This window comes from Hippopotamus amphibius, chromosome 4 (assembly GCF_030028045.1).
Source record: "Hippopotamus amphibius kiboko isolate mHipAmp2 chromosome 4, mHipAmp2.hap2, whole genome shotgun sequence".
NCBI lineage: Eukaryota > Metazoa > Chordata > Mammalia > Artiodactyla > Hippopotamidae > Hippopotamus > Hippopotamus amphibius.
In genome coordinates, this window is record NC_080189.1 from 18,941,363 (window position 1) to 18,964,828 (window position 23,466).

The 23,466-nt window shown below is 39.2% G+C and overlaps 1 protein-coding gene across 9 annotated transcripts in view; it reads right to left on the minus strand.

The window, feature by feature from the left end:
* Window positions 1-204: 204 nt before the first annotated feature.
* The window catches only part of CALD1 (caldesmon 1), a 183,938-nt gene continuing 160,676 nt past the window's right edge, over window positions 205-23,466 (minus strand). For 7 of the 9 annotated variants that reach the window (XM_057732924.1, XM_057732925.1, XM_057732923.1 and 4 more), the window contains 8 exons: window positions 20,884-21,142; window positions 18,165-18,305; window positions 13,372-13,415; window positions 12,750-12,828; window positions 10,834-10,971; window positions 10,157-10,252; window positions 5,018-5,098; window positions 205-2,598 (listed from right to left, as the gene is read on the minus strand). In XM_057732924.1, the coding sequence (XP_057588907.1) occupies window positions 2,590-2,598; window positions 5,018-5,098; window positions 10,157-10,252; window positions 10,834-10,971; window positions 12,750-12,828; window positions 13,372-13,415; window positions 18,165-18,305; window positions 20,884-21,142 (847 nt within the window). In that variant the 3' untranslated portion in view covers window positions 205-2,589. The remainder of the gene's footprint in view (window positions 2,599-5,017; window positions 5,099-10,156; window positions 10,253-10,833; window positions 10,972-12,749; window positions 12,829-13,371; window positions 13,416-18,164; window positions 18,306-20,883; window positions 21,143-23,466) is intronic. The other 2 variants (XM_057732927.1, XM_057732931.1) reach the window with 1 other exon arrangement.

Genomic DNA, 23,466 nt, shown 5'->3' on the forward strand with positions numbered 1-23,466 from the left:
TGGGAATGAGAAAGAAGGAACACCTGATAATGTTTTTTTTTTGAAGAAGGTTTTTAATCCCTCTTTTCAACCTTTTCTATATAGGTTTGGTCAGTTGTCCCTACCACAGCAATTTTTAATATTTTGTTGGAAAATTGCCTGTAATAAAAATTATTTAACAATATCAAATGGCTTTCTTCTTTAAAAAATGAAACCAAGACTCAATTTGAAATACACATTTTGCTATACCATCATCTTTATTACATCAGATAGAACTCTTGTAATCAATATAGTACATAAAAATAAGTGAGGCAAAGACATTTGGAGGAATTCCATTTATTGTGGGTGCATTTTCACAATATATATTTATTGCAGCGATCAATTATCAGTGAAAAATATTGTGTTTATAAAATTTTTAGGAATGGCAGATTCACAGAACATGCTAGTCACCTTGCAGTTTTACCTCTTAAAAAGATAACAAAGAGAATTGTAATCAAACAAGTAAACAAGGATTTTATTTTTCAAAAAATTAAATCCAAACTGAACAAAATTCTACCCTAAAACTTATTCCATCTAAATCTTGGAATAAAAGTCAGGATCAACCGATATATTCTCTTCTTAAATTTAGACTTTATAGAAAAAATATATAATAGTGATCAGGAGAAGCTCTTATTCAAAAGCACAACAAAGAAATGTTATCTCGCCATAGGCCTTAATTCAAACTTTTGATCCATTTCGCTCCAATGCTGGGAATCTATGCTAACTCAGGCACTGCATGTGAATTCTAGTTCATCTTATCATAGACTCATGTCTACTCTGTCATGGATGGGTGACTTGTGCAATATTGCTGGCTTTACTTTCTTTGGTCCAGGTGTGCTAAAAGCTAGAGGATTCAACAACTCTACTGATTAATGAAAAATAGACTTTGGAAGGCACTGGTCACTCCTCATGCCGGCACTACCCTGGCTAGCTCTCCCAGGGGAACACTGGATTAGAAAAGAATCATTTGAGAGGCTCCCTCATTATGGCAGGAATGGAGACTAAGACAATTTTGGCAAGTTATGAGGTATACATTTATAGAACTACACTATATGTATATCTCTATGCTAGAACATATTGCCAAGACACTGGAGTACTCTTTTATCATCTATTGTGAAGAACAAATGAATGCTTATAGGCTAAAATAAGACCTGATATCTGGATTTTGTGTGTACAAATGATGAGTTGATAGACTCTTGGGGAAAAAGGTAGAACTAATAAAAATTGCATATGTTTTTTGAAAGTTCAACACATTATCAACTTATGGCAAGTACTAATGACTAATAATGGTAGAAAAGTTTAACTAAAAAGATGTTTCAGTATGTTAAAGATGGAAGTACTGTCATGACTCCCAAATATTGGCTTTTGCTTACTTTTCTGCTTCCAGAGATGAGCCAAAGCCAAATTCATGGAATTCCAATCTGTACATTTTGTCACTAAAATTCTCATCTTTAAATTTTAGAGAAGGAAGAAACCTCAGATAGCATCTAAGCCAACCTATTGTGAACTTGATTCTTAAGAATGAAGTTTTGAGCAAGCTTTGAGATTTAGTACAATTCACACTGGACTTCAAGACTGCTTTTAATTATAAACTAAATACTATGTTTTATAGAAAACGTCAATTCATTTTGACACTTCTAATCTCTTTTTCTTATAGGTTATTGGGCATTGGAAACATAACGATACCTATTCTGCCATGTTTCTATTGGCAAATATGAAATATTAATATAATATTGTGATTTTTAATTTTTAAAAAGCAGTGATATTGGCTAGTTACAGGGACATACTGCTAAATATAATAGCCTAGCACATAAAAAAGCTTTCTAGCATTAGTGTGTTTGTATACGTGTATGCACATACATACATGATCACATCATCTAAAATGTGGTTCACTATCACTACCAAAGAAATCCACAAAGCAACCAAACTAAATAAATCAGTACCACTGTCAGCTAACATCATAATCCAATTTAGATATTCATCAGCATGAAAAAAGTAATACCTTAACAGTACATCTTTTTTTTTTTTTTTTTAAAGACAATCATTATTGCAGTATCTCAAATCTGAAACGGGTTACTTTCACAAAGTGTCACAATTGCCTAGTAAGATAATTTCTTCCATGCTTTATTCTAAAGTGCAGAAACAACATGACTTCTGTATTTAAAAACAAAACAAAACAGAACACTGTGGTTCATGTTTCTGGATACTGCACACGTTCCTCAGGCAATTTTCAACTTGAATCTCCTTTCGTTGACTTCCTATGTGGTTGATATCACTGTTCAGATGCAGAGTTATGATGATCAGTAGAAAAGTCTCTATTTCACAGCATGGGTTTCTTTAGAAACAGGCTCCTGTGCAAAGGCAGTACTTTTACCATGAACATCTCTAGACTGTGATTATTAAATATAGTGATAATATACATGGGTTTACTGGGATAATGAAAAACAAAACAAAAGGAAATGAACCCAATTTAGTAAATCAACATAAATATAAAACAAAGCAAATTAGCCCTCTTCAACTGAGCTGGTCCAGCATCTCGAGCGGCTACTTCGGGTTCTTTCTTGAACGGTCTCAAACCTGCTAAGAGAAGAAAGTTTTAAGTCGGCAGGCCATGGTGTTTCAGCCAGATATTTTGTGTCAGAATTAAAAAAAAAAAAAAAGAATTGTAATATGGCAGGAATAAATGTTTATGAAAGGGAGGATTATTTTTGGCATTCTATTCAAATATGCTCCTCTTCTTTCAGTCTGTCCCTTCTTCTGTTGGTTTTTTTGCTTTCCTCTTTCTTTCTTCTTTATATTCCCCTTTTCATATCTTGATCTTGAGCCTTGCTCATGGCATTCAGGGTCAAGAAAATTGTTTTTAAACTCTACTATAAGGGCCAGGACTCTATAATGTAGGTTGCAGTAACAGCACACATGACTGAATGGCCCAGTCTCGGCCACATCAAGGCATGAAGGTAAAGTGGGCTTTCATTTCCTACCTCCTATTCTTACACCCCTACCCTCGAAACTTATATGACCCATGGTCTTATTGCACACTGTTTCTTTTCCTCCGCTAGCTGCTAAAAATCCTTATTGAGGTATTTACAAATATTAAAGTGTTGTGAAACCGCAATTTCAAATGTGTTGTATAGTTTCATTTCAAAGGAATTATTGCGTGACACTAGTGAGTTTGACATTTTGGACCAAAGGAGCTATCTACTTTGCTATCTCATAAACTCAGCTCTGGGCCTGCTGGTTATGTTATTATTATTACTGTAGAAAGAGTTTTGTGGTATAGACCAAGGAAGAGGGGGTGGTGTGCATGAAGTCTCACTCTGTCACCATTCCATCTTGTACCATCATGTTGCACAATTCCAGGGACTACCATTCGTGTTGCATGTGAATGGTGTTCTCTGAGTCCTACCATTCCAGATCATATCTTTACTCTACTTCCTAGAATCCTGGCTCAGAGGAATATGTCCAGAGGGGACCTATTAAACCTGTGATGATGGCCTATGGACAGCTGACATCCCCTACTCAGAAAGGAGACTATATAAACATTTAGACTGTCATTTCTGAAAGGTCATTTCTAGAAGGGTCAGAATGGCTTAGGCCAACAAAAGTTCATTCTTTCTTTAAAAAAAAAACCACTAAAAAATGATTCCCCTCCATTTCACCAGAAGAAAAGTGTACAAGGAAATTTAGAACTTTATATTTTCTGCTGCATATGCACTCCTCAGAAAAAGCAGCATGTATAATGGTCAAGAATGCAGGCTCAGATCAAACTGCCTGAGTTTAATCTAGGCTTTGCTCCTTATTTGCTGTGTGACTTTGACAAAGTTACTGAATCTCTCTGTGCTTCATTTTCCTCAGATCTAAATGGAGGTAATAATAATGGTGATTGGAGGGTCAAGTGAGATAATGTAGGTTGAGAAGGCATATAGTGGATGCTCGTTACATGTTAGTGGTTTGTAATGGTGATAATTATTAGTGGTACTTTTAGTATATTTAGCAATTATTTAGAAAAGTTATTTAAAAGTCACTTTAAGTAGAGAGGCTGGGCCAGTGGATTTTACTGGAATGTAATAACAATTAACTAATAGAGAAGATGGAGTAACACACTCAGGCAACTGCACCAGACTTAACAGCACGTAGAAAGTAGGAAAGATGAAGCAATTCTCTCCCTTCGGTGACTTGTAGAAATCCTTCAGTTGCCTTCGAGATGTTCTTCAGTCCTGAGTTTGCTTAAAAAGTGCTTCTGGGTAAAGAGTTCTACATCAGCCCATAAGCAGACTATTCTAATCTTACTTACTGTTGCTCTCTGATTTTTCTTTTTTCAGCTTTCCCTCCGCCAAGGGAGAAGACTGGAATTATTACTTGAATGGGGAATTAGGAGTTGAATTAGCTTCCTGTATAACAAGGGGTCCTATTTTTAGGTTGTGCATCATTTAGATATTGTCCAGAGGCCCCTTTAAGAAGGATGAGCAGAAGACCAAATAAAGACAAATCCAAGCATTCGTAGCCATTAGTTTTATAGGGTAGCAAATTTTGGTAACTTTTAAATATTATTTTAATTTTTTTTTTTTTTTGCCATATCAGCCTTGAGTCCTAGGCTGCTGGCAATGTAACCCCTTTGAAACTACTCAGGGAGATAGACATTCTTTCCTAGGCGATCTACAAATTCTGGTCTCCAAGCCTGGACCTTGTGAGGAAATGTAGACCATGGTTATACCACACAGCTTTCTGTTGTCAACACTCCTACTACTATGGTGTTTCTAGAACGTCTTACTGGGAACCATCCCACGGATCTAGACTATTTACCTTGTATAAGTGACAAACCTACCATGCTGAAGGCTCCGTGACATTGCCTTTCGTTGTACCACGTATAGGTCTTTAACTGATGGTTACTCAGGCAAGACTCTGTGGTTAGGCACTATTTCTTATTTGACCCTGGGACATCATCACACTGCAGGGTACAGCAGGAAAAGCACCCGTGAAAAATCTCCTGGTAGATTACCTTAGTGGGGGAAGTGACCTTGTCCACAGATTGCTTTTCCCAGATGTTCCGCTTGCCAGATACATCTCCTGGCCTCAAATCCTAATGAAGAGAAAGCAGAAAAAATGGATAGGTGGCTCTTTATATTTTCTGGCCAGCTCTAAATAAATCACCACATCTGTTGTTTATTTGTGTAACACACTTTATCCTAGTGATCTGAAATGGGTTGAATCAAAAGGAGCATTAGCCGTTGTTTGTCTTTGTATAGACCCTGACCTATGGTGTGACACGAGAATGGGCTGAAACTATCAGCATTTAGGTCCTGTCATTCACCAAGGACTTACTGTTTATTGATCAGTAACATTGGAATGTAAGCATATTTAACATGAGATAGCCAATTTTTAACTTTCTATGTCCTTAGAAGTGAATAGCGCATAGGTTAGTTTTAAATAATTTTGGGCGGGTTGGATAAGCACCTCACTCCTTGCCAATTAACTTTCTTTCGGCGCCCTGCCTGTGGCCCCCGGCCCTTACGGCTTTAATGCACACAGCTGGACTGCCAATGGCCCACACTGCATCTCTTTGCGTGAGGACGTCCTCTGGCTGCAGGTGCCTACTTTGCTCACCCAGGAGGCAGGCTGGACGCTCAAAGTGAACACCCCCAGGATCAGTCTTCAGCCACTCACCCATGAGATTTGGTGCAAGAATATTTCTCAGACTCGCTCAGGCCTCAGGTGGGGTAACTCGGAAGCAGGTGTTTTGTGGTGGCTGTCGGGCTTTCCCAGAGGGATTACGTTTAATAGCCCATGGAGTGACTTCCTTAAGAAACATTCTTTATTGGCTGCCTTCTTTTCCTGCCTCACTTCCTGTAGTGTTTTCTTCCTGTCCCAAGTAAACTGTTTACACACGAACCACTATTTTAGGGTTTGCTTCTGGGGAGCCCAAGCTAGAACATTTTCTAATTGCATTCTCCTCAGATTAAAATCATTTTTTGTTTCCCGAGGAGCAAGTGGTAATTCAGAAGTGTCAGGAGAACCCAGCCCCATGCCATTAAGCATTGACTACAAAGTGTACCCGTAAGAGGAACTGACAGTTGATGATATATGTGAGAACACGTGAAGATCTTGGGAAGAAAACACTAAAATATGGTCGATAACAGCTACATATCTTTGATTCTTTATTTACTACCTCATAATTAATTTGGTTTGGAAAAGGATCCAAATTTCTGTTTCCATTTACTTTTCCTCCAGCATTTGCTTATATGAGTACTTGGCAAAGGTAGTTTGTAGAAAATAAATGTGTTTTACTGAAATAGTAATGTTTATTTTGGCAAACCCTTTCCTCATTAGGAAGGCAAAGCTAATAGCAACTGCATTTACCCATGGACACCCGTCTAAATGGGCATGTATTTTTTAAAAAACAGGTACTATTCAGATTGCAACACTGGAAATGCACTGGTTAAATAGTACCATGTGAAGCAGTTCAGATTTCCCTTAATCTTACTGAATTTCTGGATTTTCACTGTGATGTGGATTCCTGATATTCTATTAGAGACTTACACCTATTTAACTTGGAACCAGTAAGCAACAAATCAGATTGTTTTTGAAGAATTCCACTACATACGCCAATGTAAGTAGAAGCTGCCAAATTGTCTGGAAGACTGTTTTAAAAATTTGGAAACTATAATTAGGAACATGCTAATGGAAGCTCTGGGAAGTGGCTATTACTACTTTATTTATTTGATTCATATAAGAAAAATATTTTTCTTTCACATGAATACTCTTCTACTAAAGAAAATGAATCTGTATTTCCCTTGAATCCTGCCTATCAATCTTCTGAGATCACTTAAAGAGTTTAAAGAGCCCATTTTAAGAAAATATTAACATTCAAGTGGTAAATTGGCATTTTAAATCAAATGGGAAATATAAATGAAATTACCTGACCAGCCTACATTTTAGAGAAAGACCCACTCCAGAAGAAGAGGGAGAAATGAAGGCAGGGAAGCAGGTTTCCAGTCAACCAGAGATCAAAGAATGAAGAAGAGAATTCAGCTGAGAAAGACAACGTTGGTTTTTTTTTTTAAACAAAAGGAAAGACAAATTAGCATTTTAACTGCTGCATATAACATGTAGTTTAGACACAAAGAACAGACTAACCAGATACAATAGACATACTCAGAAGTGAGTTCCAGTTACAAAGTTACACTGAAGCCCTGTAAATTCTACCCACAAATAGCAATAGATGTCCCAGTAAAGAATCAGGTGTAGATCAATGTTTAAATAAGTTATTAATTTTCCGAGACTCCAAATAATATTGATTCGACAGGCTTTGGGGCACTTTTAATTATATGAAAATAAATAACTAGTCGCAGAGGATGGTTTTTCTCTTCAGTGAATTTCAGAACTGAACACTAATCCCATGGATTACTCTTTTCCTGCTTCTTGAGGGTTCACTGGGTGAGCACTATTGTGGTAAAAGAATTTCTCTTCGATTTTTCCTTATTGGCCACGTGCCACATCTGCAAACACAAACCCAGGCTTTCCCCTCCACCCATGTACTATGCCAAGGAATATAAACAAGGGGTTGAGAATAAATCACCTCTGGTCCCTAATTAGAAGGGGGCCTTTGGGAGCCTCCTATTTGCTGCTGTCTTTAGGTAATCCTCTCACATCCTGGGTTCAGGATCAGCCTGACCGGGATCCCAAGAGTGTCAAACTCACATGCCTGCCAAGAGGGGCCAGGCTGCAAACAAATGCCTGAAGAGGCTAGTGTAAGAAAATTTTTAAAAAAGAGGGAAGCAATGAATTTAAAACCTCAAAAACTTGTTCAAATTATACAGAAGGAATATAAAGCACAATGGCTCTGACTACAAAAATCTTAGCTGCAGGCCGCCAGGGTGAGACCCACCCCCCCAGACAAGACCCAGACAAAATCTTTGCTAGACCCGCCTTTCTAAGCTGCCTTCCTGGACTTAACCTTTGGCCTGACAAGTTTTATGTATCTGCAAGATCCGTCCAGCCCTTTCCAGCAACTGGACATTTTCATTTCTTTTCTGCTGGATCCGTAGTGTTTGTGAGTTACCCTCCTGCCTTGCTGAACTCCAAGTTACGTCTTTTCCCAAACAGACTGCCATACTGCTAATTCACAACGTGGCATGCAGCTGGGTCTACTGCCCTTGGGATGTGCACAAAGCTCAAAGTTGCTTATTAAGTACAATATTCTCAAACTGGCCTTTTATTTACAACATCAATCACATATTGCTTTCTTTCAACCTGGCCTTCATTCAGGAAGCCACGCGAGTCTACACAATCCAATGGGGCACGGGGAAGAAGAGGTAATTATGATGTATACTAGTTGCGCCACATTCTTCTTTCCTTTTCTCCTCTATCCTCTAGTAAACAGTCTAGCAGATTACTGACTAAATATTAGATAAAGCAGGCAATGATTCTGTAATTTCCCTGTTATGCCTTTTCGTCCTGCCATTTTTAGGAGGCCGTCAATAACTCCCGAAAATGGCTTTTTGTGGAAACCTTGACTCAGTTATACCTATTGTAATAATGACTGTACTGAGTCTTTTTAACCCTCCCATTAGGGTGACATAGATGATAGGCTTATCAGTTAAAGTCTTAATAAAAGAGTATGGGTCAAGTTCTGCACCAAATACAGGAGTATAATCTAGGATAGAAATGAAATAGGTTGCAAATACACGTGAAAAAGTGACCATCTCCTGTAGCAATGTACCACACTCATCAAAGAAGAAAAACATATACCTTTTCTCTTCATCTTTGCTATCGTGAGAAATCTTCAGTGGGTCCACAAACTTGCTGGACTTGTATAATATGTAATGTTTTGGGGGAGAGGGTCCTTAGATTTCATCAGGTTTTCAAAGGGGTCCGTAATTCAAAAAGGTTAATAATCACTGGTCTAGAACCACAAAACTTTATATAAACTGCCATTAAAAAAATAATTTCCACTCTTTCTGTCACCTGGAGTGCTGGGGACACTTGAGGCAGTAAAGATCACATACCTTGTGGGTGTGATCCCTCGCCTGGACTGTCTCCTTTTATAGGCCCCCTTTCCTATATCTACTGGGAGAGGAAAAAGATTCTCTTTTCAATATATGAAGACTTTCCAATTGTAAATTGGGTTTCCATCTCATGTGAGGCCCTTATGCAAAGAATCTCAGGCTGAATATTAATTGACTACAAGGAATTGTACCCAAGAAGAATATGGAAATATTTCCATTTTTTTCTTTTTAAGTTGGAAAAGTGATAAACTTTAGTGACTTTGGAGATTAAATATACAGCCAATGAATGCAATTAAATGCTCAGCGGTGCAGGCCTAGGGTTTGGAACGCTTTCCTTCTGCCTCTGGAATGGGGTGGTTATGACAATTGAGTCTTTGCTGCCTTGGGCACCAACAAAAGTATAAAAGCCAACTTAGAGAAAGCACACCAGTATACAGTAGAGAGCTTAATTAGGCTTTTGATTATAATGATAAATGCAAGGCAATTATCATATACATTCAATTAAAAGGTTAAAGGAATATTTTTATAGTAAGATAGCCACACTTAATAAGAAAATTTTGAATTTCCAAAAATAATATTCATAACCAGTTTTTATAGTTTCTAGTTTTACGTTTTTTTTTTTTAATGGCTTTCCTTTGGAGGTGTTGACAAGAAAATTACAGCAATTATTTCAACAACTACCCAATAACTGTATTTTTGTGTTGTTACAGAAATTAGGCAAATTAGAAAATATGGGTTCAAATAGCCAAAGTACACATTCTTTTGGGAATAAGTCTAGGGGTGCTCTTGACAGAGAAATGGCCAAGATAATTTGACATTTTCATTTTCAAATTCCTAGCTGTAATTTATAGAATGGAAGTTAAACATGCAGACCAGTTAAGAGTGTAAATGTGAACTGCCTCAGCGTTCTGGGTGGAGAGGTGATGATGGTTCCATTTTACCTTCTGGGTAATTACGGTGCAGCTGCTCGGTTCTATTCTCTCTCAATCTGAAGCCTCCTCCTTTGTTATTCAGCAGTCACAACCCAGTACAGGGGCCTTGTTTTTCCCAGGCAAACAGATCAAGAGCCTGTTTTCTTCTGTTGCTAGAAGCTGAGCTATCAAAGAAATTCAGAAAAGCTGGGAGCTACTTACAGAAGGTTTGGGAGCAGGTGACTTATTTCCATCTGGGGTTTTGGTTAGCCATTCATTAATGCGGCTGGAAACCCCCACCTTTAAGCCAGCAGTTTCCTACAAAAGGTCAAGCATCCAATATTAAATAAAGAAAAAAGCTACCTGGAAAGAAATGTTCAAATCAACCTTAAAATACTATTCAGTATTATTTCACATAACACTGATCAATTATTGATCATTATACTGAATATTTGGAGGAAAATAAACCTTAAACGATGTTTAAAGAGTATGTCCCCGCTCACTGCAACTGAGAAAGCCCGCACACAGCAACAAAGACCCAACACAGCCAATAAATAAACATAAATAAATAAATTCATTAAAAAAATAATAAAGAGTATGTCATCTGGTGTTCTTCCCTCTGCGCTCCTCCTCCTCCCAACCCCAAGGTTAGTGATTAACTCCAGGCACTGTATTTAAAGGCCTGTGGCCAGGGCATAGGGCACAGGTGATTAGTCTCAGGAACACGTTCTTTCTGAGCTTGCTTTTGTGGTCATTGCAAAAGAAAGTAAGAATTATACCTCCTTCACTGCTTTTGTAATTAACTATGTGATTCCTAAAAAAACAAAAAAATAAATAAAAAGGAACCCCCCCCCCCCCCCCCAACCTCCAACATGAAAAGACAGCAATCCTCTGCTCACCTTATTTGGCGCGCCTGATGCAGTGGGGGAGGAGAACACGTTGCCTTTCTCCCACATGCTCTTGATGTTGCGGACACCTTCGGCAGGAACAGGAAGGTCCGAGGCTGCTGGCTTCGCAGATTTTGCAGTTTTTGTTCCCTGAAGTATGTGAATTATTTTTAGGATTGGTGCTGGTAAGTTTGTTCTGGTAAAACTACAGTGAGCTTGTCTTTGACATGCTCACTTAACAAATTCATTGTGTAAATGCCTTCACCAAAAATGAGAGTCATAATTTCTGTACTAAAAGTACCTTCCGACGACATCTCTACCGCCAAATAAACCATTATATCTACTTCAGAGGATCTTTCAAAAGTAAAATATGCTTTTCATTGGGACCCCATTTACGGTTAGGGTGATATGCTACTTCAGTGCTTCAACAGACCCTTCTTGAGTGCCTGCTGCATGTAGGGCGCTGTGCTAGGCTCTGGGAACATGGCTGTACTCAGGACAGTCCACTCTAACAGGAGTGACAGTAACTAGTTGCACAGAATTATTTCACGTTGCAATAAGTGCTGTGAGAGGTGAGTGTGGTGCCGTAAGCACACCAAGAGAGCACACAATAGGACCGTGGTACTTAGTTTAAGGGGGCAAAGAAGGCTACTCTGAAGAAGTGACATTTAAAGCCAGATCTGAAGGAAGACTTGAAAGAGGCTGGTGAAGGAAGGGGCAAACACCATTCCACGCAGAGCTAACAGCATATGCCAAGGACTGAAGATGGGGATGTGCTAAAAGATTGAAAGACTGAGAGACCCCCTCATGGAAAATACCTTGGAAGGAGGAATGAATGGGTGTAAAAAAAGAAAGGTGTGCATTCAAGATACTTTTGCAGCAGTAGTGAAGGGCATACCCCAAATCATGCAGTTTCTCTCCTGGTCCTGCTTTGGGACTGGTGGCACGTGTCATCGAGGTGGGCAGTCAGGGTGAGTGGCACCATCGCTGGACTATGTAAAGGCCGAAGCCATCCTGGCTGCATTAACCCTGCTAGAGCTGTGATCAGTTCAACCACAGAAAATAACTGTCTGCAGTTTGTCTTATATTTTAGTGGACATTTACTCTTCTGAAAATCTCTCTTGAATGTTAAGATTTGATTACTCATTTGATAAATCATCCAGACCTCTCTCTTTCTCATTCCCTCTCATCATTTGTTATGAACTATTTTATAGGTATCTCCACGCTGTAGTACAAAGGAGAGGAGAAAATCAAGTCAAACTGATCCAATTACTTCACAGCAGGCAACTAAAACCATTGACTAAAGTCTACACAAAGGAGAAAAAAACCAGGATCACATCTTGGTCAATGGCACCCTACCCTCCTAGTGCTTCGTTACTAGTACATTATTTCCAAGTAGAGTAAAACCTTTAGGTCAATTGGGTGGAAAAAAAGTTAGATTAGACAGAAGCACGAAACTATGATCCTTCATATATAAAACAATCAGTTTGAAATTGATGATCAAGTTCCAGCTGGCTGTCATCTTTATGTTAATTTATACTATCAATTTATTTGATAAGAAAAGTTTTTATACACAAAAGAGGACTAATCATGGTTGTAAGGGACCTGTTTAAACTATGTATGGAAAACACCTTTTATAAGGAATTAAGAATATTGAGGATATATTTGTGAACATATAAATAATATAATTAAATACAACAAATTCATTAAAAAAATAACACCTTAACTAAAGGATACAGGTGGAAAATGCTAAACAGTAATTTAAAACTTTTCTATAATTTATCTTTATTATTGTTTTCTCTCTAGTTATAAAGCATCCTTAACATTCTAAACTCCTGGACTTGATTACTATCCCAAGTGTTTCTATGATTATTTGTATAATCGGAGTCAATTTCTGTTTGACCGTTAACTCTGAAGACATATCTCACCTCAATTGCACTGGTGTATTGCTCCAGTCTGCTGTCAATCTTGGAGACTACTGCTGCTTGATGAGTTGATTTAACACCACTGTTAAGTAAATAAACACATACACATATACGTAAAAATATGAGAATCTGTCATACAGAGTGAAGTAAGTCAGAAAGAGAAAAAAAAATACCATATGCTAACACATATATGTGGAATCTTAAAAAATGGTATTGATGAACTCAGTGGCAGAGGAAGAATAAAGATACAGATGTAGAGAACAGACTTGAGGAAGGGGGTGGGGGAGAAGAAGCTGAGACAAAGTGAAAACGTAGTATTGACATTTACACACTACCAAATGTAAAATAGATGGCTAGTGGGAAGCAACTGCCTAACACAGGGAGATCAACTCGATGATTGGTGATGACCTAGAGGGGTGGGATAGGGAGGCTCAAGAGGGAGGGGATATGGGGACATATGTATAAATACAGCTGATTCGCTTTATTGTACAGCGGAAACTGGTACCACAGTGTAAAGCTATTATACTCCAATAAAGATTGAAAAAAAAATGAGAGAATTTTTCCACACATGCAATTTTCCCACGCATATAATGATGATTCTCAATGCGGCAATCAGCCAGATTACCTTTTCTGCACAGACTTATTCAAAAATTCTGCTCGCTCTTCTATCTAGGAATTGGAAAAAAATAAAACCAGTTAATACTTTCAGTTTATAAACAGAGTTTCCCACCCCATACTACTATCTTCCCTGAACCTGGGGAATAAAAGCACCGAGGAGTCAAAGAGTGTGAGGGTTCTGTGCCCGGCACCTCTGCTAGAGAGGAAAATTACATGTAAGGTATTTGATAATGAGGCTTGGGAGATGAAGGTAGGACGGGCAGAGGAGAGAAAAATATGAAGTTCTGGAGAAAGACTAGACAAATGGAATAAAAATGCCTCTGAAATAATATAAATCAATGGCAAAATAATTACATTTCAAGGCTAACATTTTTTCTTGCTTTTGCTTTCTGATGTAACAAATTTTTTTCAATATTTTTTATTGAGGTATACATGACATATAACATTACATTAGTTTTAGGTATACAACATATTGATTTGATATTTGTACATACAAGAAAGATAACCAGGAACTGTGAATTACTCACTAACTGCTGAGCCTGATTTTCTAATTTGATAGCTGTCAAGCCTATTGCTGAACTTAATTTGCCCTGAAGGTGGAAGGTTGGGGTGAGGATGAGTGAAACTGGGACACAGCTTATCAGGAATGGCTGAGGGCTCTCATGAAGGCCCTACCAATCCAAGTGGGAATTAAGAAAATAAGCCCAGAGAAACTGCTATGGATATACACTGGTGGGCAGTTTAGTCATTTTTAATAAATTATTATTTTTTAAAGCCAGAAATTTTGCTACAACTAAAGCTGCTAAATCAAACATTGAATTTTACTGCAACTGCATCACTCAAATCCAGATGTTCTTTATGAGTTAGCAAATATTTGCTGACTCCCCAGAATACCCAACTCCTGGCTAGAAATATCCTCTGCCATGCATCACCTGTCATTAGCAAACAGTAAAACCTTCTCTGCACATCACTGCATGTGCAAAGCACACGGGTTCCAGGCAGCCAAGGAATCTACTAGACTACAGCTACCCTAGGCTGGTGCAGTTGACTGTCCCCTCCAATCTTCAGGATGTCAGTGGCTTTTTCTGGACTGCTAGCCTGGGAGTTGTGGATTACAATAAATACCCTTAAGCTTTTTGGAAAACATGCTTCACTCCTGATATCAGTCGAATAATACTTTTATAGACGTTGGTGAGGGCACTTCATCCTTTCCAATGATTTCTTACAAAGATAAAATCAAACTCATTAAAAATAAAACTTTATGCAAAAAAAAATGCTATAGGTATCCCTGAGTTTATGAGATGTAAAGGGTCTTAAATCTTATTTTTCTGATTTTAACATAAACTTAGAAGTGCATTTCTGGAGGAAAAAGTTCCCAGTTGAATAGGGTAAAATACATTAGAACCACACAATGCACTGGCACTTTTAATATTATTCACCGACCTATCCATTCTATTTTTAACCCTGACAGCCTGTCAGTTAACCAACCAACCAACCAACCAACCAACCAACCGATTATACGTAAGTACCTATTATATAAAGTTGAACACCTAACGATGTGTAAGATGGGGTTCCTATTCTCTAAGGAGTCTGTAAGGGAGACTAGTAGAACACATAAGTGAAAATTTAGAAATTGAACGGTAGGTACCATGTTGAAGATAAGAAAATGGGGGAGTTGGAGAAGGCTTTTCAGACGTTCTGGTATTTCAGCTGAGCTTTGTAGTTTATAGTTTACACAGCTGTATAAATGAGTTCATGAAAGTGATGGTGGGAGGGCATGAGTTACAGAGGGGAGGACATTTCTAGCAAAGCAACACACATACAGAGATTCAGGGAACCAAGAGGCATGCAGAGTGATGGGAGTGCAGAATGGAGAAACGTTCAGCGTGGGGGAAGGACAGAGATGAGGACCCAGAGGGGAGGCAGAGATGAGACTTGTTCTTTGTAGCACCTCTAGCACTGTTCTGACACAGGCATCATCTTCTTAACCTTGGCCATCACATTTATTCACATTATAGAGGCTCTCAGACTCTAACTTCTCCTTTTGTATCTACAGTATTCAATACAGCTTGACTTCATTATCACATTTTGTCAGGACTTACCATCCATTACTGATATACTCTTGTTGGAAGATTCCTGCACTTAGTGACTCTGGGTAATGTAACAATTTGCACTAAATTTGTAAATTAAATGTTCTGTGTAGGGAGTTTAAAGAAGGAAATTGGTTCTTCTGAAGACCAAGAGGTGGCAGTGTTGTCCCAGTAAAACACAGGGGAAAACCCCACACATTTCAGCAATTTGGAGCTCTCCTTACTCCACATTCCCTCCACTACCAATATATGAAAACAATAATGATAAAAACATTCTAAATTTAATTTACTTAAACTTATTCTTCGCATGTCTTATATAAGAAAAATCATTCACTGCTAGCATAATTTAACTATGAGAAACCAGGTTCTGAGCTTCTCAGACAAGGAATATGTCATGAGAATTTAACAAAATACACCAGTTGATAATATCTTGAGGTCAAATATCAAATGTTTCTCCTCCCACTGGCATTTGACAATATTAGCTTGTGACCATTTATAAAAGACACAGGGCCAAGGGCATCAACAGTTGCAGAAATTCAATCGTAGGACATGAAATAAAGTTCTAAAACAAGAGCCACGGCGAGTTCTTCAAGGCACGTACTATGGAGAAAAGCACTAGACTGTCTGTTCTTGAAAGCACGTCTCTGTCATACAGAAATTAAAAATGTGCTGTTTCTTTTCTACATATCAACTTTAAGTGATTGCTCACATGTGCCTCTCTACCAGAGTGAGTAGATAAATGGCTTTCTGGGGACCCAGGAGTCTGATTAATGGAAACAGTAGAGAAGTTAAGTTGGAAAACTTGGTAGAAAGATGTTTGGAGGAGGGGGATGGGTTGAAGTTTCTTTTGAAAAAAAGAGTAGAAATCAGAAGTCTAGATGACTACTCTTTCCTCATGTTCCCAAGACAGTTCAAGGAAAGCTTAGCTTGGGTGGCATTTGAAGGAAGGCTGAAAGAGAGAGAACATGGTTTTCTTTAATTATTGATGAGCGAGGAACAAAAGGACCCAGACTGGGGAGGGACTGGTGCCTGCACAGAGATGGTCTGAACTGAGCAGGGTTTGTCTTTCTGCTCTTTCTCCTACAGCAGGGCTATGCAAACTATAGCCCATTTGCCCACGTTCTCCACTCACTCAAAAGCTAAGAACATTTTACATTGTTAAATGGTTGGAAAAAAATCAAGAGAATATTTTGTGACATAGGAAGATTTTATGAAATTCAAATTTCAGATCCATAAATGAAGCTTACCTATTCCACAAAGCCTCTCTCTCCTCCTTCTGCTCCACTCAGAGACCTCACTGAGTTAGTAGTCTGCACTTGGCTACCTCTGTCATTCTTGAATTCTCCTGAGGCTAGTCAACTGTATTAGTGCCCTAGGGGCAGTGACCTTGCTTTGTGCTTCTTGCCATCACAGTACATAGCACATATTCGATTCGTTATAAATATCAAACATTAAATAAGAAAATCCCCCCGTGGCTTAGTTTGGATTCCCCCTGAAGCAGCCCTTGAGACGAGGATTCAAGTACAAGGAGTTTATTTAGGAGGAGTTAGAACTATGGTGCACTGGAACCCAGACCATTCTACAGACTAAGTAAAGTTATCTAGGGGTAAAACGTACTGTTTTTCACGTGAAACAGGTAATAACTGTAAAACATAAGTAACTGGCTTTTGATCATTTTAGTGTGCACATTAGACTTCACACACATTGATAGATACCCACACGCACACATTCACCAGCTGGAGCCTGGCTGTGATTCCATACTGGCTTTGCCTGTTGTCAGTGCTTTGTAACCTAGCTAGGTTGATGGAAAATGAGGGTAAAATAAAAACTGCTCAAAGTTCCAGTCTATGAAGATTCATTCATTCAATAAATACTTGTTGAGTATTTTCACTGCGCCAGGCACTCAAAACATGCTAACTGTATAAGCAAAAATATATATTGGAGTCTGTACTCTTGGCCCTCCATCTCAACCATCCTGTCATCTCCCTGACTCAGCTCCTCCCTGCTCATTCTCTTTTCTCTCAGCAGCACTTCCGAGTCATCAGGAGCTATGCTCTACGAAAGCAGTAGTCAGACCAAACTCATCCTGGCAAAGGAGCCTATCACATTTCGTCTCCTCCCATGATAACAGCTTTAAAATGTGATCTGTACCATTTCTAGCTGTCCTGCTCTTAATAATGACAAAGGGAAAAAAATGGATATTAGCATGAAAAGCAGCTTAAACCTTTAAAATATATTTGCCCACTTTATAAAGTTTAAATGTTTCTATTTTAATTTAATTTATTTATTTTTGTTGTGGCCCACGGGCTTAGTTGCTCTGTGGCATGCAGGATCTACCCAGACTAGGGATCGAATCTGTGTTCCCTGCATTGGCAGGCAGATTTTTAACCACTGCACCACCAGGGAAGTCCTGTTTCCATTTCTAATTGTTCAAAGTAATAAGGCATGTGGAGAGTGTGGGTCAGTGAGAAAACTGTCAAAGGTCCTTTTAACATTAAACCAAAGATCTAATAAATAACAGATACAAATTTCTCCACTTTCTCTCCTTTCCATATCCTGAAAACAAAAAGAAGCTGTGAAATTGCTGACAGAAGGAGAAAAAAGATAAATGAAGCAAAACTTCGAATAATCAGTAACTAAATCAGGGGCTAAAATCACATTTCTGTTATATTTTAATAGACATATAAGAAGGTTTTCTGGGGAAAAATACCTTGAGAGATGAACCTTTAGGAGTGAAACATTTGAAGGGCTTCTTGTCGTCTGATAAGCCATCTTCTGGCATCTTCTGGCGTTTCTCAGCAGCTTCTGCCCTTCGCTTTTCAATCTCTTCCTTTAGCCTCCTCTTCTCTTCCTAAGAGAGAAAGGACAAATAACAACGACGCCAATATCAGCTTCAAGCCAAAAGGAAAGAGTGCTGTAAGGGAAAGACCGTAGCCCCAGAGGAAAAAGACCCAGGTTCTAGAAAGGATGCTATCCCTTCTTCAAGGGCGCCGCCAGAGGTTAAGCATGAGCTTGCGAGTCTCACTGCCGATGAGCGCTTTGGCGCTGCCCCTTCTCAACTGTGTGACCTTGGCCACATTACTTATCTGTTCTGTGCTTAGGTTTCCTCATCTGTAAAGTGGGGATAATAATAATATCCACTGACTGGGGCTTTAACAAGGACTAGATGAGAAAGCCCATGTAAAATGCTTAGCCCAGCGCTCAGTGTGACCATCACCGCTGTCACCATCATCACCCTGTTGAGTCATCTGACACTGACCTTCCATTTGGTGTATGTAAAATAAGTATCCCTTCTGCCTGCTTCCTAGGAGAGTTGTCAAGACAAATGAGATAAAGTTATGCACATGTCCGCTGCTATATTTACCTAATTATACAAGAGATGATTTCACGGTTGTTCCCACCTCAGTTGAATAGATTATTTTAGATGGTTTGACAAATCTGAAATGATGTAGATATTGCACCCTTATGGTGAAATCACAGATGTTTACAATCTGTCTCATGAACCCCTCTGTGCCTTCCTTCCTGGCCTAAAATACTCTCCCCCCGTCTTCTCATCAAGCTGCACAACTTCCATGAACAATTCCCTGAGAGATTTATGCAGTCTTTGTAGTTTTCAAGCTGGACGTTCTCAAGCAGGGACCGGATATTCATCTGTCAGAGGATGTTGCAGAAAGATCCTGTGTGTTATGGACTGAATGTCTGTGTCCCCCCAAAATCCGTACGTTGAAATCCTAACCCCCCAAAGTGATGGTATCAGGAGGTGGTGCTTTGGGGAGGTGATTAGATCATGAGAGTGGAACCTTTATGAATGGACAGGGTCCTTACAAAAAAGGCCCCGGGGAGCTCTCTCACCCTTCCTGCCCTGTGAGGACACAGTGAGAAGACCGCCGTCTTTGAACTGGGAAGTGAGGTCTCATCAGACACAGAATTTGCTGGCACTTTGATCTTGGATTTCCTAGCCTCAGAGCTATGAGAAATAAGTTTCTGTTGCTTATCAGCCACCCAGTCTATGGCAATTTGTTACAGCAGCCGGAACTAAGACACTATACTTGGTAGGAGATTAGACCAAACCATCTCCTAGGTCCAATCCAGTTCTCAGAGTTCACGTTTCTCTTCTGCTTTCATTGATAGTCTGCTCCTCTGGATAACAATAGTGATAACTGTGACTTCCTGAGTGCCTATCATGTACAAGGCACCCTGAACACAATGATTTAGTCATCACAATCCTGAAAGTAGGTATTTCACAGATAAGGATAAGAGGTCTCAGAGTAGTCCAGTAGGCTCCCCCAAGGTGCCAGCTTGCCAGTGGCAGGGTGTCCGATTCTAAAGCTCTATCACTCCAGTTACTTCCTAACCAAAGGTCATTGGCTCGTTAAGAGCTACAGTTGAAAGAGACCTGGGAATAATTTATCCAAACTTTCCATAGTTCAGGGAATGTTTGTAAAGGATCCATGTCAGCAAGTCATCTAAAGTCTTTTTGCATATTTTTAATGATGGGAGATAACTATCTCTGAAGATTTGTGGGAAAAGCTCTAGGCTGAGTTGGAGAAGCTGGGTCTCAGTTCCAATTCTATCACTTATTAGTCAAGTAACTTCACACAAGTCACTCAGACTATTTGATTCCCACTTCTTTGTCTATAAAATGAGGATAATAATGTACCTCAGGATGAAAGGAAAAATGCACTTTGTAAACTGTAGCAATGCTTACAGTAGTTGATTAAACACTTTTTTCAGTTTTCAAAATTTGCCTTCTTGTAACTTTATCTGTTGTTTTCAGTTCTGCTTAAAAAGATGGAACAAATTCATCTGTTCATAATTACTGGGTTCCTGCTACATGCCTGGTGCTGTGTTGGGTCCTGGGTGTACAGTAATGAACAACACGGTGCCTGTCGGTGAAAATCTAGTTACTTACTCTTCCACTTAAAACACCCCCAAACTATTTCTGAAAATCTTCTCTATAAAGCCTTTTCAAATATCAAAAAACAACTATCATGTTACTCTTGGTTCTTGTAACTAATCTGCAGACATTTTCATCCTTCTCTGCTAACTGTTCTTTATTGAGGGACATTACAGGGTCATGGATTAAGACAAGTGGAACCTGGGGAAAAATACAAAACAAACAAACAAACAAACAAAACCTCTCTGTGCCTCAGTTTCCTGATCTGTAAAATGGGGATGAGAAGGCTACCCATATCAGAGAGTTCTTAGAATTGGATAAACTGATGTATATAAAAGTTTTAGAACCATGCCTAGCACACAGCAAGCTGATTAACCTTCAAATGCATTTGCAAGAATTCATGTTCAAAAGAGCAGCAGCAGTTCACCAGGGAAGAAACTATTTCCAGGGCTAGATGGGTCACCAGAGACACGTCCTCAGGGGCCTGGGTAAGCTAAGATGCCGGACAGGCCGCGAGCTGCACCCGCCTTACCTCCTCTCTGACTTTTCGCTCTGCTTCCTCCTGCTTCTTCTTCTGCTCCTCCTCCTCTAGGACCTTCCTTCGCTCCTCCCTCTTCTTCTTCAGCTCCTCCAGCTCCAGGGCTGCCTCCTGTTGCTTTTGCTTGAGCTTCTCGAACTCCTCGCTTTCAGTTTCCCCGCGGCGGCGCCGCAGCTCCTCCAGCCGCTTGCCGGCTTCCACTTGGGAAGCACCTTCCGCCTCCTTGGCCTCGCTGGCCTTCCCTCCAGGGCGGCTGCAAAGGATTTGGACACACGTCTGCCCTGCAGCTCCCTCCACCCCCTTGGAGGGAGGGGATGTCGGTCTGCAGGCTTTGCATCCCATACCGAAATCTCCACTGCCCTCACTGGACAATGGATCCTCACAACCGTCCAAGGCGTAAGTTGGGGTCCAGCTGGAATCACAGGTCTGAATCTGAGTCCCCACTCTGCCACTTACCCTGGGTTTCCTTGGCTGTACAAGGGGGGGCAAATAGGCACTGTTGGTGGGATTGTAAATTGGTGCAGCCACTATGGAGGTTCCTCAAAAAATTCAAAGCAGAACAGCCATACGACCCAGCAATTCCACTTCTGGGTATTTATCCAAAGAAAATAAAAACACTGACTCAGAAAGATACATGCACCCGCATGGTCATGCAGCACTATTTACAATAACCAAGATATGGAAACAACCCAAGTGTCCACTGGTGGATGAATATATAAAGAAAATGTGGTAAAAATACATACAATGGAATATTATACATACAGCCACAAAAAAGGAGAAATCTTATTTAAATACACATTTACAAGTAGTGAGGGCATTCTTAACTATATCTGAACATAGGTAGCTGATTTCTGACACTTTTGTAACAGATAAATTACCACGGTCTAGTATCACTTATTCCACATAGAGAATGGCACAGGGTTTCTAGCTATGAAGCAAGAGGAAGAATATAAAACAGAAAATGAGTTCAAGATTACACAGTTACCAATATTGATCTTATGTGTACATCTCATGCTTTTAAAATAATGAAGTAGTTCTGAATAAACTATGTCTTTTAGGACTATGCTTTTCATGCTGCAGGCTGGAAAATATTTATTGGACTGTAATTAGCTTTTTAAAAAATGAACTTGAAGGCATCAGAGGGCATTGCATGGAACAAAGGAAATGACCATTTCTTGATGTGCTTGTTTCAGTTATAAATATACATGTAGATGTGTACTGGGTTATGATGTAAATTTTATTTCTTACTAGAAGTTGAGGTTAAAAAGTTAAAACATATTGTTCTAGGTTCTTGATGGCTAAAGATGAACTCATTTTTAACTCAATCAAAGTTAGAGGGGCCCTTAAAACCTGGTATTACTCTTTCAGAGTCTTAAAGGCCTGTGACTCCAGAGAGGAACTCTCCCTTTTCAGTTAATTTAAGGTCTCTCCATCTTCAAAGACGAGTTCACTGTCACTTTGTGTTCATCATGTCAGTGTTCGGTAGGACTGGCAAACACATGCCTATAGAAACTTCTCTGGATTCCACTAGGTGTCACTCAGTCTTTATTTTGGACATTCAAATGCCCATCATTAGGGACTGGTTAAATAAATCATGACCCGTCCACTCAGTGGGACACTCTGACATTAACTGTGGGCTTATATCCATCAGTGTAGAAGGCTAGCTAACATACACTGTTATGTACAATGCAAGAATCACTTTTAAATAGAGATTTATAATAGTGTCTGTTTTGAATGTCTATACATAGAGACTACCTAGAAAAAATGTTACTGGTGGTTTCCTTGGGTGATGGGTGCTTAACTTGTTCCTAGAATTGAGATTTTCATGTCACATTTTAGAGAAAACAATCTAGCTATAAGAAAATGGGTGTATCAAAGGGAACAGTAATTAAATCAAACAAAAGGAGCTATGCTCAAAACAGGAACAAGAGTTCTGTCCACATCACCTCTGCTCTGATGTGCTGGCATGCTCTCAGCATTAGGGTACCACTAATATGGAAATTTCTTCCAGGAGGTTCTTTCCTCTATCCTTGGCTTTGCTAGGTTAAAGTCGAGATGAACATCAGACCTTTCGCCATAAACACAGCTTGTTTTCAGTTAGACTGGTAGGCACTAAGCTAATCTAAATAAAGGCTCTTACTCCCTTCTCAGCTCCTCACTTTATATGAGCAAAATGAGGCATCTCTGCTGCTATTGGCATCAACTTCTAATTGCAGCTAAAACTAATGTATGTTGGCAGCTAAACAAAAGCTAATAATATGGTGGCAGCTTGTTTCATTTCTTTTCTGCCCAAACATAGAAATATTAAAGCAAGAGTCCAATTTACAGGTTCTCAGTGCTCAGTCTGTTGCCATCCTTTGTGACTTATCTCTTTGAGTTACCAAGTTATCTGGATTTCCAAACAATGGGCATGTTAATTATTAATTTGAGCTTTGCCTGAAGCTGTTAAGTTTGCTAATTGTTAACCAAACTTCTTTCTACCAGCAGATTTTTAACATTATTTCTCTTAACAAAATCGTACTCGTACCTACAGCACATATTTTAAACTATCAAGTAATTAAACAATAATATTATTAG